This window comes from Blennius ocellaris (genome assembly GCF_963422515.1).
Source record: "Blennius ocellaris genome assembly, chromosome: 6".
Classification (NCBI taxonomy): domain Eukaryota; kingdom Metazoa; phylum Chordata; class Actinopteri; order Blenniiformes; family Blenniidae; genus Blennius; species Blennius ocellaris.
In genome coordinates this window covers 13,760,001-13,775,896 of record NC_137655.1, presented here as the reverse complement: position 1 = coordinate 13,775,896, position 15,896 = coordinate 13,760,001, and the positions used below count along the sequence as shown (strand labels likewise).

At 40.6% G+C, this 15,896-nt stretch overlaps 1 protein-coding gene across 1 annotated transcript in view; it reads right to left on the bottom strand.

Moving 5' to 3' along the window:
* Window positions 1-5,386: 5,386 nt before the first annotated feature.
* edar (ectodysplasin A receptor) overlaps window positions 5,387-15,896 on the bottom strand; it is a 33,908-nt gene continuing 23,398 nt past the window's right edge. The window contains exons 6-12 of the mRNA XM_080498759.1: window positions 12,387-12,464; window positions 12,125-12,250; window positions 11,955-12,029; window positions 9,420-9,492; window positions 7,297-7,627; window positions 7,123-7,186; window positions 5,387-6,727 (exon numbers count right to left, since the gene is read on the bottom strand). Of these exons, the coding sequence (XP_080354885.1) occupies window positions 6,342-6,727; window positions 7,123-7,186; window positions 7,297-7,627; window positions 9,420-9,492; window positions 11,955-12,029; window positions 12,125-12,250; window positions 12,387-12,464 (1,133 nt within the window). The 3' untranslated portion in view covers window positions 5,387-6,341. The remainder of the gene's footprint in view (window positions 6,728-7,122; window positions 7,187-7,296; window positions 7,628-9,419; window positions 9,493-11,954; window positions 12,030-12,124; window positions 12,251-12,386; window positions 12,465-15,896) is intronic.

Here is a 15,896-nt window from a genome sequence, read left to right as displayed (position 1 = left end):
CTCAATCAGACCACTTGTTTTCTTCAATATATGAAACAATCAACAAAACACTAGAAATCTTTGACTATGATTGAGTTCATTCAAAGACAAAAATCACAAGTATGATCAAATGATGGACTTATTAATGCTTTATAGCATCTATTCTTGTGTCGCCTACCACTGATGGTATTGATAATTTTTTTTTAATGACCACCCTCTGTAGTAAATGTAAAACTCTACAAGAAGGCTCACAGAAAACTCCCTACCTCCTCCTGGTTTAGAATACGATCTGGTTCTTTTCAAAAGTTACATTTCTAATTCCTTGTCCCATTATCTGTTCGACGAACAGTTTTGATCAAAATCCATCGACAAGTCATCCTGTTAACAAACTGACCAACCAACCAACAGTAAGTACAGATATACTGTACCTTCTGGCAGGGAGCTTTGTGATGGAATGTTTGTACATATTTTTTCATAGATTTTGCTTTGAGGTGCCGTTTAATATATCGCGAACATAACCCTGTCTGAATTTACAAGGATTCAGGAGAGCACTAAAGCAGCACAGAAATGTTGTTGGAGCAAAGACGTAACTGCAGGGTTTTTAATTAACCCTTCTACCTATTCAGCATTATACGTCATAGTAGTTGACACAGACTCTAGGTAAAGGAGACTTCTCGCTCTTTTGCAGATGTCTACAGTCTACAGGCGGACGAGTGTTTGACAGTAAAATAGTTGGTGAAATATTGCTTTGCTGAGGCTTTACTAATTGTGTGTCTACCCCAGGGACTGTCGAGCACGGATGTGTTCACTCTCCTGACCTCCGACATATCTGGTATGCTCTGCTTTAAGTTTGGCATCTGCTCCGTGTTTTCTACAAGGCTGACATATGTGGCAGTGTACCCTGCACAGCATCACACACACACAGCTTTACACACTCGTGATTTATGATTGGGCAGACCAAAAAAAAACTCTGAAAATTACCTTAAAAAGTGGCCCTGCTCCGGTCTGGCTGGTAAACCCTATTAAAATGTTATTTGGTGGATGGGAGGAGGCTGCCAGTGGGAACCATCAGCAGTTCCAATTCGGCAAAACCATAAAGTGAAGTCAATAAGCAATTTGATGTGGCAGACCACCGAATGTATATTTTTTTCCATCAGCCACAGTATGCATATATATATATATATATATATATATGCTGCTTGAGTAATGCAAAAAGCACATGGAGGTTCTGGTAATATACCTGACTGTAAATGAGCAATTGTGTGATGGAGTTGAGTGGAACCAGCTGTCAGAGGTTACAGACGGGCTGGGATCTTGCCGCTCTCCAGCGCCGAGGTTTTCTGCTTCCTGCATATTGCGCTTTGTGTTAGTTATGTGCCCTTAGTCAAGTTTGTTTTCCAGCTCTTCATAATCTCTGAAGAATACCAGCCCTGCGTAGTTACACTTGGAGCTTGTATTTCATAATCTGCTTCTCTCTTATTATTGTACCTGCAAGCTTGTCAATTAGACAGAGGACTAGTACTGATAAATTGAACATTTTGCTCCCTCTAAAAACACGTTTTCCTGAAGGACTGAGAGTTTGTAGACTGGACAAAAATAAATGTTTCAATATCAATGTGATCAGTTCCTCTTCCACACGGCTTTATCCAACCTTTGCTCACCCTGTACAGGGTACTCCAGTATGGGGCAAACGCAAACAAATACACCACCAAACCCATAACTGTTGGCATATTTAGAGACGTCAAATAACCCGAAATGCATGCGTTTTGAACTGTGGGAGGAAACTGGCTTATCCAGAGAAGACACATGCACATTGACACAGAAAGATCAAACCTGGAGGACTTGCACGTTGAGGAAAGGTCGTAGTGCTTTATTTTTAATTTGTGTAGAAATACATTGTTGAGGGTTGACACTCGATACTTGAAATGCTTTAATTACTTATATCCAATATGTCTGTAGATAAAGCCTGCAAGCATTATGGTTCAATATAAGAACTTAGTTTGTAATTTTTGTTTGTTCTAAACACAAAATAATGTAAAGTTTATGTGCAACTTGTTTCCTTTTTTTTTTTAAATCATGGTTTCTCCTTGACAATTAGCGATGAAGAAAACCACATTAAAATGTCAGCACCTGCATTCATCAGACACAAGTTCTGATCCAAGCAAGCCACTGAATCGCACCTTATTGAGGTGACGCAGTCTGCTGTTTGATGTTTCTGCAGGTGACTGACGGGGATGAGTGTGTGCCTGTTGACGCAGTGTTTGGATGAAGGTGCTGCTCCCCGTTTAAGGTTTAATTAGTTTCTCGGTTGGCACTCCTTGCCCCGGAGAAGCCCTTAAAGCTTCTTCCACCGCACATAAACGCGAGTCATGCCAAGTGCTTAGGATGCAAAAGGAAAAAAAAGGAAGCCAGCATTTATGCACCTACTGTGTGTGGTGCCTTGTGTTACCTCAAGGTCGCAATTCCGACATTTTCATGAGAAAGATCTCCTTGCTGCCCCAATGCCTCACAAGCATCGATATGTTTTCCTCACTCGACAGGCTTTTTCTAAATGAACTCTATGCCAGTGTTGCACACGCCATCGTTTGTCCTATTGTATTGTTGCACTTACATCTAAATACAGAGCTCGCAACCAGAACAGACCGGAGAAAGAGCAGATTTCTTTTATCCAGGATGACGTTGAAGTTCTGGTTCCATATTTTACTATTTATACGACATGCAAATCCATTGTATGTCTAGTTTAGGTCAAGTTACTGTTCCCAAAAGCATGGCATTCTCCACCTTTCATTACAATAAATAGTTCCAAAAATAGTGCGGCGATACAAATTCCTCAATATAATTAAAGCAGTGATGAAAAGAACTCCTTTTACTTGAACGACGCGTCCTGGCCTCTTGACTTGCAGCAGCAAGTCAGCGTAAGTGATGAAAGTGTATATGAGACCTAAATGAAATTATGGTTTTCTAATTATGTCCTACAGTCTTTTTCCACGGAAATGATCTTTTATTTAAGTAACTATCTAATTAATATGTCATGTTTAATGACCTATAATTAAATGTTTGAATGAACTGGAAACGGTTGCTATTAGAGATTTTCCATTTGGAGCCTCCAAGTCATTAACCGGCCTTGTCAGTATGTAACCCGAAAGTTCACAAACATGCATCTGGGTTAGATGCCTTGTGTGGGTTTCTCAGTGGAGCCTACCAAATAACTGCAAAACAAGCATGTTAGAATTTACAATCTTACCACGTTTTTGTGATGATGTCCAGTTTGCATTATTGGCTCCAGCACCTGATCTGTGTCAAAGTAATACCTCTTATAGAATATTCTTTTATCTGGAATCATCAAACACATACTGTAAAAAATAAAGAAAAAGAATACAAATACCATACAATTTCTGCCATACATCTTTATTAAGGTATGCTTTATGTACAATAATAAGTTATATATACAGTTACACTCTGGTTCTGTGAAGAGTCTACGTGTTTTGCTATACTGTATGTGCTACTGAGGTAAGTAATTTGCGCCGGGCTTCTGTGTATTATCAGTAAAATATGTCAGAAAATAATCGGCATGTCAGAAAACAGGCTCCAGTTCAGTTCAGTTCATTTCATGAACATAACATTTTTGTTTACAAAAATAAAAGACATTTTTTAAAAAAGGACAAAAATGATCTGCTTTAAATTGGAATGTATTTGATGATGACCAGGCTGCTCTAAAGAAGGAGCATGTGTTCAAACTGAGCTTTAGATCTGAGACAACTATACGTATGGATACACACTTGATAAACATGCACAATAATTCATTTCAAGTACTGGAGCCCAGCCTCAGAGTGCAATGTGAAATATGAAGAGTAGAAACACTCGTGTGGCGCTCCGTCCTGAGACGTAACATTAGTCACTGGGTAACGATCAGCCCTGTTCCTAATAAATCACATCAAAGTGAGTCTTTGCTCTGCTTGTTCCGAGTTAAGAAACCACAGCCGAAAACAGGAGAGTGGACCCACAGCATTTTAACTGTGAACATCTTCACTGTTGATGAAGTGAAGATGGGCATTAACGCTGTGCTCCTCGTCAAGTTTAACCTGACCGAACTGTTTATGCTGACCGAACTGCTTCCCAGAACCAACTGCATATTGTTCCCATTTCCCATATTGGTCCCATAGGGTAGAAGGGAGCTTGAATCCCATCTGAGCATGACTGAGCCAACCGCGAAAGCTGAATGCGATCAGACCTTACAGGATGACTGCAGTGCCGACTCCGCGACGAGCGGCACCGATCACAGTGCCGTGACCCCCGGGGGGGGCAGTTACTCATTCCTCTGTCCTGGCATCACTCTTTTTAATGCAGGGTTTTTACGGCTTTTCCACCGGGCTTCCAGTGGCCCTAAATGCTTAATTGGGTGCTGGAAATCACAGGCACTTTGCACCCGCTCTGTAAACCACAACACTTCAGCCTATTAGGGGCACGGGGAGCCACACGCCAAATAATTAGGGCTGGCGGCAGCTGTGCACCGCAATATTGGGCTGTAAGGGGGAAGGGGCGCAAATATGCGGTGGGTCATAGGCTGGGTCACTGACGAGGAAGTAGCTGCGAGTGTGTTGAACTGTGTGCGAAAGTTGTAGTAAATAGATTGCGGACACGTGTGCTGAGGCAGAGCTCGAGCAGCACATGTAGCATTCGACCACTGTATGGGATTAATGCTCAAATGTTCAACACACCGCTTAAAATGGACCCATGTGTTTTGAGGTTTTTCTGCTTTAGCGAGGTGGTTCGTTGAACTTTTCCGTACGCCACATCTGCTTGTAATCAGTCATTCCACACTCACCACACTTACGTTTATCAATGAATGAATCTGAGTTGGTGTTTTGAAGTAAACAACATTGTATGGTCAGCCCAAGAGTGATTATTCTTTAAAAAACAAAAAAAACAAAAATCCCTGAATATTAAAAAAAATAATGATGATCTTTTGTTCTTTGTTGTGTATTTTGTGGTGAAATTACTCATCTGCCAAAGAAGGACGGAATTCTGCAATCGACCAAAGATTAACAGTTGTCAGCCGAGTCCAATGTTGTTTTAGCATTTCCAGCTTTTAATGACTGGTCTCCAAGTGTCTGCCATCTTTCCTGTGTGATGATCGCACAGCGTTCTTCAGAAACGGAAAGATTTGATCATTTCATTCATGCTGTAAATGTTGAAGGTTTGTATGATCACAATCAGTGTCTGCGTGGCCTTTGGTTCCACTTAACATGACGTGAAGAGTCTAGATGTAAAGTTCTCTTATATCGACTGTATACATTTGGAATAGCAGTCTTCACGGAGTGTCAAATGTCTGATTCAAATAATTTAAAACTTAAACTAAAACACTTTTTGAAGAGGAAGCAGCTGTGCAATTGTGATTAGCTTTCTATCTTATGGTTGTAATTTCAACAAATCAACACAACAAAATACGGCACAAGGCCTTATTTTGTTTGTGTTTTCAATTTGCACTGCTAGTTGTGCTTATATTGCGAAGGCTAGAGACATGAATTACAAATTACAAATGTGTGACGTTGCTTTATACTGTATACTAGTTGCAATCCATATAGAAATGTAAATTCATTTCTAAAATTGTAATTGTAACCATGTTGCTCTGTTAAATAATTTTTTTAAGAAATATATTTGCAACATGTTCTATTTTTATTTAAAATAGCTAAAGGTGAAATGAATAAAACAAAATAGGCTTTGAAACAGTAAATTCAAGTATAATATATCTAAAACAAATAAAAGTGAATTGTTTTACCATTTGAATTCAATGGTCAGAAAAAATTTTACTTTTTGAAATACACCTATATTCTACCAGTTGTACTGAAGAGGTCCCATCTGATAGAAAAAGAAAAAGAAAATGAGTTCCTTGCACCAACCACCTTTTCAGTTGAGCAGATTCTTGAATGATTCATTTGTGTCCAGCACAAATCTATCTGGCTATTTGTCCGGTAATATTGCCTTGAGTTTAAAACAAAACAAACAAACAAAAAATAATAGAACAAACTAATGAATATTAGCAAATTTCTGCAGAGAAAAAAAAAAAAAAACAGCAAATAAGCAGGAAAATCCAAATCCGAGCTCTTTGACATTTTTTTTTCCCCCCTCTAATGTCTGCGACTCTTAAACAGAGTAACAGAGCCTGAAGGCACTTGAGCTTGAAGGTCTTTTGAAACAAAGTCCATTATAGGTACAGAGGCGAGTGGATTTAAAGTCCACTGACATTCTTCATGTGATGGGGTAACGTTGTGCACTGTGCGGTCCTCTTTGTCGGAGCAGTACGAGTCCTTCCTAATACTTTAAGGCTCTCGAGTCTCTCAAGTCTCTGCTCCACCACATAATCAGACGCTGGCGCAGCGTTGGGAGGGAGATGGGCACGGCGACGGGCACGCCAACTGGCTGTGAAAACTGCCGATGCCTTGTCGTCCACCCACTGACGCCACTTCGCCGCTGCCGAGCACGTCTGCACAGAGCGACTCCACGGCGTCGAGTCTCTCGATCTGCACGAGGCGAGTCAGCAGGTCGGGGATGCTGTAGCCTGCCGTGCTCACCCGCTCGAAGAGCTGCAGGCCGTCACTCATGCCGCCGATCTCGTCGCGCTTGAGCCCGAAACTCTCGGCCAGATGCCTCCATGTCTTCACCACGGCTGCCTCGCTGCTGTAGGAGGAGCTCAACATGCGGCTGGCCTTCTCCAAGCAGTCGAAGGGAAGCTCTGTCGGGCTCAGGCCTGGAAAAGTTAAAGAATATAACATTTTTATCTATATCGAAACCTTATGTCCAGAAAATCGACACAGCTGAAGATGATATTTGTCTGATCTCCCTTGCTGCATTTCCTGGATCAGTGTCCTGTCAATACATATTCAAATGCTGGATACAGTTGTCCAGTTTTCTGCATCTTTAGTAGTCTTCATTTTTGTGTTCTTTTAAAAAAAAGAATGCAGAGTGTAATAAAGTGGATTTAGCAGATGTAACGGATTTAAGGTCTTTTTTGCGAGTGTTTTTTTCCTTCTTAAATCAACATGATATCTCACTTTAACACATTACAGTTAAAACAGTGTTTCCAGAACAAAAGTGACAAATCCTGAGCAGAAGTACACAATCCTTTTTGTGTGACAGACTTACCCTCCGTTACATTGCAGGCTCTGGCATACAGATCTAGGATATTTTTCCTCCGACTCTGTAGCATCTGCGTGAGAGGAAAACATCATTAAGAGACTTCCAGATGATGCCCAAATGAGATTCGGTTCATGATCATATCTTCACTGCAGTTGGTCTTAAAAGGCTCCATCTCCCTACCCCTGGGGTCTTATTATTGTTGTTGATCGCGTTCATGCTGCTGATGTGGTTGCTGCTTGCGATGTGATTGACATTGCTGATGTGGTTGGGACTCGAGATGTTGTTGGTCTGGCCGCCGGCGACGGTGGGTGTGCTGCCGCACGGACGGCCGCGGTCCAAGAGACCCAGAGAGAGCAGACAGAGGTCGGGCTTGTTGCCCAGGTTGACGAGGCACAGGTTGGGGTTGATGCTGGTGGTTTCGGCTGATCCCTGCTTGTCTGGTGCTGGTTCCTCGTCGCTGTCCATACTGCGGCCCAACAGTTGCTCGTTTTCTGACGACGCATCATTTTCACTGCAAATACATTTACAGACGCAGCGGAGTCGTTAAACACGGTATAATTGATCTTTTTTTTTTTGTTTTATTTACTTCACACACTGCTGATTTACACCCAGACATATCCATGCTTAGCACTCTCTTGTTGTGGTAATCCAAATCATTCTGCAGTGTCTACCATACTGGAGACAGCTAATACACACAGTCACATGTGTCTCTGCAAACTTAACACAAATGAAAATGAACTGGAGAAGAATGCTGTTTTGTTTCCACGGCTGCTGGTGTTTTCTAAGCAGTTCCTGTGATTGACTGAAATAGCCCCCACGTTTTACAATATGATACTGTGTAATATCATTTTATTACCGGGTCTCTCCCTCACCCTGCCTGCCCTGGATTTTCTCGCAAAAGCACCTTGTTGACAGAGATGCTCACAAAATGCCATTGTTTCATTGTCCCACAGTCTTATCCCAAACACACACACACACACACACACACACACACACACACACACACACACACACACACACACACACACACACACACACACACACACACACACACACACACACACACACACACACACACACACACACACACACACACACACACAATGGCATTGTTTCCCAGACATCCAACACCCACCCTGGCAGCTGACGCAGTGAGTTAGCACATCTTTTGGCATGCTGCTGTACCACACTATTTACTGCCATTAATGCTGAGGCGTGTGTGTCTGTGCAAACTTCTATGACTGTCTTTTAGGGATTTTAATATGCATGCACAGGCCCACCATGACGACCATGAACACTACTGGAATCTGAGGTGTGTGTGTGTGTATGCATCCCATCTATTCTCCTATTCTTTCTACTTTAATATATCATAACAATCTGTGCATGCTTACATCCTGCAACATTTGAGCACAGTGCTTCAACAGTTACTCAGTGTGCAGGACTCTGCAACTTCCATGTTTTGCGCATGTCCCTTTGCACATTAGCGATTACTTATAAAGCGGCATTGTCCTCGCACCACCAGAGACTTAGAGTGAAGAGGGTGAGAAAACTGTCATTCTTTTGTTGTCTGCCAGGGCATGCTCTCATCTGGTGGTGGTTTTAGGTGAGGCCTGGAATAAATACCCCCTATCCACTGTAACAAGTACCCCCTCTGTCCGTTACTAGACGTCAGGGCTCGTTGGCGCTAAACCCCGCTCTTATCCAAACCCACCTTTCCTCCTGAACAAAACCCACATAATGGCTATCACAAAAAAAAATGGGGAAAAAAAACCATAACAAGCTTATACCAGTGGTGCTCTTATGTGAGTGTATGCAGTATTACTCATAGGTTTAGCACAAGTAGTTCTTTAAAAAAAAAATGTGTAAAAAGAAAAAAAAACTTGTTGACACTATAAAAAAATGTTTAATCAGTTTTGGTTCTTGTTTGAGCTTTAGGAACTCCCCAAACCACCTTTAGCTGCGAGATGTGATAAGGAATTATCATTGACTTGTAATGCACCAATGATTCACCTGGAAAGAAATGCACAAAATATACAATAACCCATTCCAATGTTAATTGATACTTTTGTTTTTCCCTGGCCTCAATTAGCACCTTCAGCTACCCTTTATTTCAGTTGTTCATGTGGGAGAGCATTACTTTAGAAATGTTGCTTTGTTTTCTTTGTGGTTGTATGCTGGTATTCAGTTTTCCACTACGAAGGACACTTAAGCTCGTAATTTTTTCACCAATGGTTTCATCTGATTCTCTTTGTCCAAAACCATAAATGCAGTCTGCAGTAGACCAAGTAAGAGGTTTCGCTCACCTTTTGACTGTCTTTTGAGGAACAGCTTTCAGTTTGTCGAACTCATCTTTCTCTGTGTAGATCACCACATTATCTGGACAATTTAAAAGAAAAGACAAATCGGGTTACAGGAAATGTTTTTCTCTTACAAAACACCAGGCACACACAGAAAACAGTAGTTCACTGCAACTGCTTACCAACAACGTAGACACGTGTACATTGAATTGTTGAATTTATTTTCTAAGAAAAACTGGATCTTAAGATATAAACTGAGTCATTGGTGAAGTACCTGCATGATTTTGGTGAGCATAATCCACGAACGAAGATCTTTATAAAATCATATTTTAACTTTTTTTTTTTTAATACGTTTAAACATAATATGTTTAGTGCTCTTTGGTGTTGCAGTGAGAAGATCCCTGGTCCATTCAGGGATTGGGGTGTTTCTGTGTGCAGTTTGCATGTTCTCCCTGAGGATGTGTGGACATGGTTGGAAGGATGACTCAGTTTCAAGACGTATACTCAGAAACCATTTTGCGCTCTACAACGTCTTGTCGAAGACCAAGACCATATGTAGCATTGACAATTTTTATTAGATGTTGGCACGAGTTACAATACTCAAAGGAGGACAAATGCCTCGGGCTATGAAAGGTTTTTCAAACACAGGAACTGCCACTGGAACAATGTATGAAATGATTACTGTGAGGATTGTGTTCAATTACACTTACATCATGGATACTGATCGGGAAAGACAGCAAAATGAGTGAATACCTAAGTGGAACAAATGCCCCACGTATGTGTGTGTGTGCATGTGTGAGGTTAAGAGCCTGTGTCTTTCAACTCATAGCCTTATTAAGTCAGTGTCTACATGAGTGACAGCGAGCTCCGGTAGAGCTCCAAGCAATGGGCTCCTCTCCTACATTTACACACCAAGTCATCCAAAGTACACACACACACACACATTTCATGCACTTATCACAACCCACCATTAACTAACAATGCAGATTTATTTTTAATAACACGCTAACCACTTTTTTTCAAGCTATTATATTTTTAGGCAACATTCAGTCTGCAGTCATGGGCGCTGTGTGTGTGTGTGTGTGTGTGTGTGTGTGTGTGTGTGTGTGTGTGTGTGTGTGTGTGTGTGTGTGTGTGTGTGTGTGTGTGTGTGTGTGTGTGTGTGTGTGTGTGTGTGTGTGTGTGTGTGTGTGTGTTTTCTCCTTCACACCACATGTAAGTGGTTAGTCAGTCAGTCTGGGAGTGAAATTGAACAGAGCATCATTGTCAGGAGAAATGGCGCCTAAAGCAATGTATGGCTTTTACTTTGGAAGCTTCACATTCCACCATGATAAACTCATCACACAGTATGTCTATCATGCCCCCCAACCCACACACACACACACACACACACATGAAATGCACAAACAAACATGCTTCATTTGCATGACACTATGCACATGCATGTGGGACTGTCCAAAGACTGTCGTGTCCGGTTAAAAGTATGAAAACAAAATAAAATATACTTCTGAGTGGAAAGAAACCCCAAGTGATTTAAAGTGTTTGTCCGGACAAAGAAGGAAGTCATACAGGTACCCCATTGTGTCAGGACTTTGCAGTATTTAGAGATCGTACGCAACCAGCAATTATTAACATAATTATCAAAATAATTACTGGTTGGTATCAGTTCATGTCTCAGCGTATTCTTGAACTTATTGTGTCATTGAGGGATGTTTTGGATTTGTTTTTAAAGTGGTTAAATCTGATGATGGAAAACAGTTTGTCGTGTTACTATAATTATATCCCTTTGTGCTATTCCAGTGTATTGTTTGAGTTTGATTTGACTTAAGCACCAGTCTAAACAGCAATAGTAGAGTTTGAAACTGCAATATACGGGCAAAGTTTATGGAAATGTGGTAATGATCAGTTAGTAGCTGTTTATTTTTTTTTGCAGATATGAAAACAATGAGAACATGAGAAAGAAAAAACACTGAGGAAGTTTTTTTGTGTGTAATCTGCATGAGCTCAATAAAACCATTCACTGCAGTGGTTATGTAGAAACTGGAATTTCATCTGTGCCCCAAACATTGTTGACCTCATCCTTAATTTATAACTTTATTGATTTATTGATTCCCTCTTTTTCTGTCAGACTTGAGCCAAATTAGTGTCCCTTTGTGCTGCACCGACACTGCAGCCGAAACACTGCCTCCAAGTTATAACACATTTATATTGAATTTCAGTGTTTTTGCATATTGTTTTCGGAAACCTGGAGCAAAGCTTCTCTCTGGATTTCAGGAACCCGAACAAAAACAAGCAAGTGAATCAAAACTTTGCCTGTACATAACGATGTGGCCCAAAATGTGAATAACAACATTAGTTGCGTTTTATATAAACATCACTATGGGAGTGGAAAAGGTCTGGAATCTGGACAGTGTGTGGAAGTAAACAAGTTAATTGCTTTTACTATTGGAGTCTCCCTTTTATGACAGTGGGGGGAAAAACACAAAACTGTGCAGACAGTAAAAACTGTGCCCTAAATTATTTGGTGTGTTTGTGCCTCACCAGGGACATCTTTCTTGTCTTCCTGTTTGTTGGTTTGTGCCTCCACTGCTTTCACAACTTGTCCGGAACAACACGCTGCAGACAGCCACACAGAGACAAAGTATGTCTTAAAATGCCATTGCCAACTTCAGAGATGAGACTGTGTGTGTGTGTTTGTTTACATGTCTCACCCTGGCTGCTGGGTTTGGCCTTCAGGATGTAAAACATGATGATGAGAACAATGGCAATGGCCATGATGAAAATGGTTGACATGGCAATAATGAGAGCTGTGGCGAGGTGACTTTGTCCTGGGGAATCTGAAATACACAGGCAATTATAGGAAGTATTGTCAATAGTAGTATGTTGAGAAAGACAAAAAAAAAAAACATAGACAATGGATGGTAATGAATGGAAAGACTCATTATGTTTCTGAGTGTGTGTGCTTGAATGTACCTTTATTTAAATGGGGGAAAACAGTTGTGCTTCCAGGGTCAATCAGAGGTTTTCCTTTTGGTTTGCTGCTTTGCGTGCCTGTAAAACACACACATGCACACATTTCAGTCCGTGATTGTGTTGGTAAAATAAGTTTTACCCTGCTTAGTTACTATTGAGTATACTGCACATTGTAGTTACTATCTGGTGCACTTAAGGTAACCGTTTTTATGCTTTCGACCCAGCCAACACATTGATTGAAACCTTCGATGGGTTGGGAAATAAACAACTTGACATTCGCAGGAAATGTGATTATTTGTGTCTTTGCCAGGAAACGTCTTTACAGCAAATATGGTGCCGCTACCAGCAGCCAATTATAATATTTAATAAACAGGAGGAAACAGCGAGCCTGGTGCTGTCCAAAGAACAAATCAAAAGAACATGTTACAGTCAAACACAGGATTTAAACTGATGTGCTTTGGAGGTGTTTTATGGGTGGCTCTTGCAATTTTTGTGGACATCACACATGTCCGGATATGACGGTGGTATTATTGTTCTCTTATGAATCCTGACAAATCAGTTGGACGGATCTTAAACTATTCCTTTCAAAAGCTGCACAAACATTGCATCAGAATTTACTTTCAAAAATAAGAAAATAATGCATTTTGGCTTTTTTGGGAGCAGAACTAAACCGTACTTACTGGCAGGGTTCAAATTTCTTTAATCTACTTTTTTCCCCCTCCAAAATAGCTTTACATCACACTAGTTTGAAGTCGTAACATTTCACTGAAGTAACTCTACTATGCCACTAATACTATTTACTATTAGTCTCTGTCAGATCTTCCCCTGCCACAGTAAACACATCAGTAAATACAGCATATGTGTGATATAACATGGAACCTGCATGACTTGTTCTTTGTTTTAGCACATTGCATTTGATGTTCTGACCCCTCCTGCCTATCGGTCTCTCCTCTAAACGCTGATGAAAGTGTTGCACAAAATGACAAGCTCTTCCTTTGCAAGTTGCACAAATATTGTATCATCATTTACATGTATAAATGATGAAGTGTTGCAGTTTTTGTTATTGGATGGGGGAGCTGCAGTGTTTGATCATCTGTTACTTTTGCAGTCTTCCAATCCCATAATTTACTGCGTCTGACACGGTATGGTGCTATCATGAGCAACTGGGAAGCGGACAAATTCTATTTGCCTATGGGGGGGGGGGGGGGGGGGGACATCAGAATGTGATCAATCTAGGTACTTCTGGCTTTGCTGTGCATACAAAAAAACATATTTATGTCTTAGTTTTGCTCATAGTCAAAAGAATATTCAGAATCGAATAGCTATTCAACAAATGTACATAATTGTTGTATGAAACTTTATTGGGCCTCCTGAGCTTTATTTCATCCCTCCTCTTGCTTATTTAATGTGGCGATGAGCTTGTCTGTCTCTTCACTGTAAGAAAGCAGCACTGCAGGAGGCAGCCATGCTTCCATATCACGTGCCGGCTATAAACTGGAATCTCTCCCAGTATCCAGCTGCATGAGCGCAACTTTTGCCTTGTATTTTATCGACTGGTGTTTTCTTTACCTGACACACTGAAGTACCATTTCAGAAAAGCAAATCCCCCGCACCACTACCAGGAGGTAAACCCTCTCTGTCAGACATCAGACCAACGGCAGCATTTCTCTGATTTCCCCTCTCCCTGTCTGCCTTTTTGCTTTTTTTTTTTCATCGACTGTTTTTCCTCTCCTAATGGAGCTATAAACTCCCGGCAGCTCATAAATCAACTCTTTTAATCAGCCTTTCATTTAACAGAGCTGATATACTACAGAGCTCTTTGGCAGGTGCCCTGCTGCTTCCCAGGATCTTGAAGCCTCTTGTCATCACGCACACACACACACACACACACACACACACACACACACACACACACACACACACACACACACACACACATCCCAGCTCGCCGTAGCTGCAGACATTAACTCTGAGTACGTGTTTACACTCTCCAAATCACCATAAGAGCCTGAACCGGAATTTTGATTAACGTCTTGTGGTTTATTCTCTTAATCACGTCTCATGGGCAAAACGCAACCTGGAAATTATACTTCTGCAGGGCAAGCTAGGCTTTCAGGCCCAAGCAGACCCGAGAGGAGCAGAATTTCAGAGCAGTGGAGGTATATTAAAAAAGACAAAAAGAAAGAAAGAAAGTCAAAGCCTTCAAGTTTGAAGTGAGTGTCATGATCCCTCTGTAAGGAGGGATGAAGAGAAGGTTAACTTATCTCATGGAATAGTGATATCAGCTCAGGATCTCTGTTGATACTGAAAATGTCATCTTTTTTTTTTTTTGAAGTGCTTCAGGTCTATTTGTTCCTACTTGGAAATGGGCACCAGAAGTTAATAGAAATCAAATGTCGATGGTGGAAAGATTCTTATCAGTAGCTTGCCAGAGAGTAGCATCAGCACAAGCACACACTTGCTAATCATCTTTCTTTCTCATACCCGCAGAAGTTTTAATTATCACACACGCACACACACAGCGAAGTGGGAGTCAGGAGTAATTTACAGATTACATGACAAGCATCAGCCTGCCTTCACCTACAGCGAATACAACTCCCTCTTTTTTGCTACTTTTTTCTAAGTTACTATGGGGGGCATGTTATTGTTAAAGGGCCTGCTTTTGAATGGTTTGATTAAAAAGGTTTTGTTTTAAACAGAAGCGAAGATGACATGAGAAGAAACATTATTTATTAACAATTATTCAAAATTCATGATGTTTCCACAGACTGTTAAAGATGCTATAATAATATGTGCAAAACAATAACAATTACAGTTTTTTTCAAGATGGCCTTAAAATAGTTGAATAGTTTTTAAACAAATAAGGAGACATACAGATGAGAAGAAACACATTTTCAAATTATTCCTGGGCTACTTTCACATTCATTACATACAACACAGCGACAATAAAATATGTTTCTGGGATCTTTAATTATATTCAAAAGGTGCCTTTTTTTTTAAATTATAGATCCATGAGACGAGACAATTATTTCCCCTGATTTCACTTCTTTATATTACAGTGTTTGCCTTAATATCTAAAAATAGAATAGCGTCAAGAGTTTAGGTTCCTATCACGTTGTGAATTCAAACTACATTTAATTACTTCTGCCTGTACAAACAGGATGACACTTCAATACATCTTGCATTTTATTGTTGCATGAAAATTTTTTTAAAACATAATAACCCTCCATTAAAATCATTGCAGTGAACTAAAAACTGATGAGTTTTTGTCATCAAGAGACACAATTTAGTAAATAGAAATTTGGCACACCGTCCAACTTACTTTGGTGCTGTCATATGGTTGCTATATTTACGCCAAATTATAATTTGTGATAATATTCAAAACAGCAGAGGGGAAAGGCGCCTTGACAGCTTTTGAGGTGCAAATGTAAATAAACCTTTATGAATGGTTGCACCAGCCGGCGCCATGTTCACACACACACTGACAGGTATAGGTATGCAGGATAATTA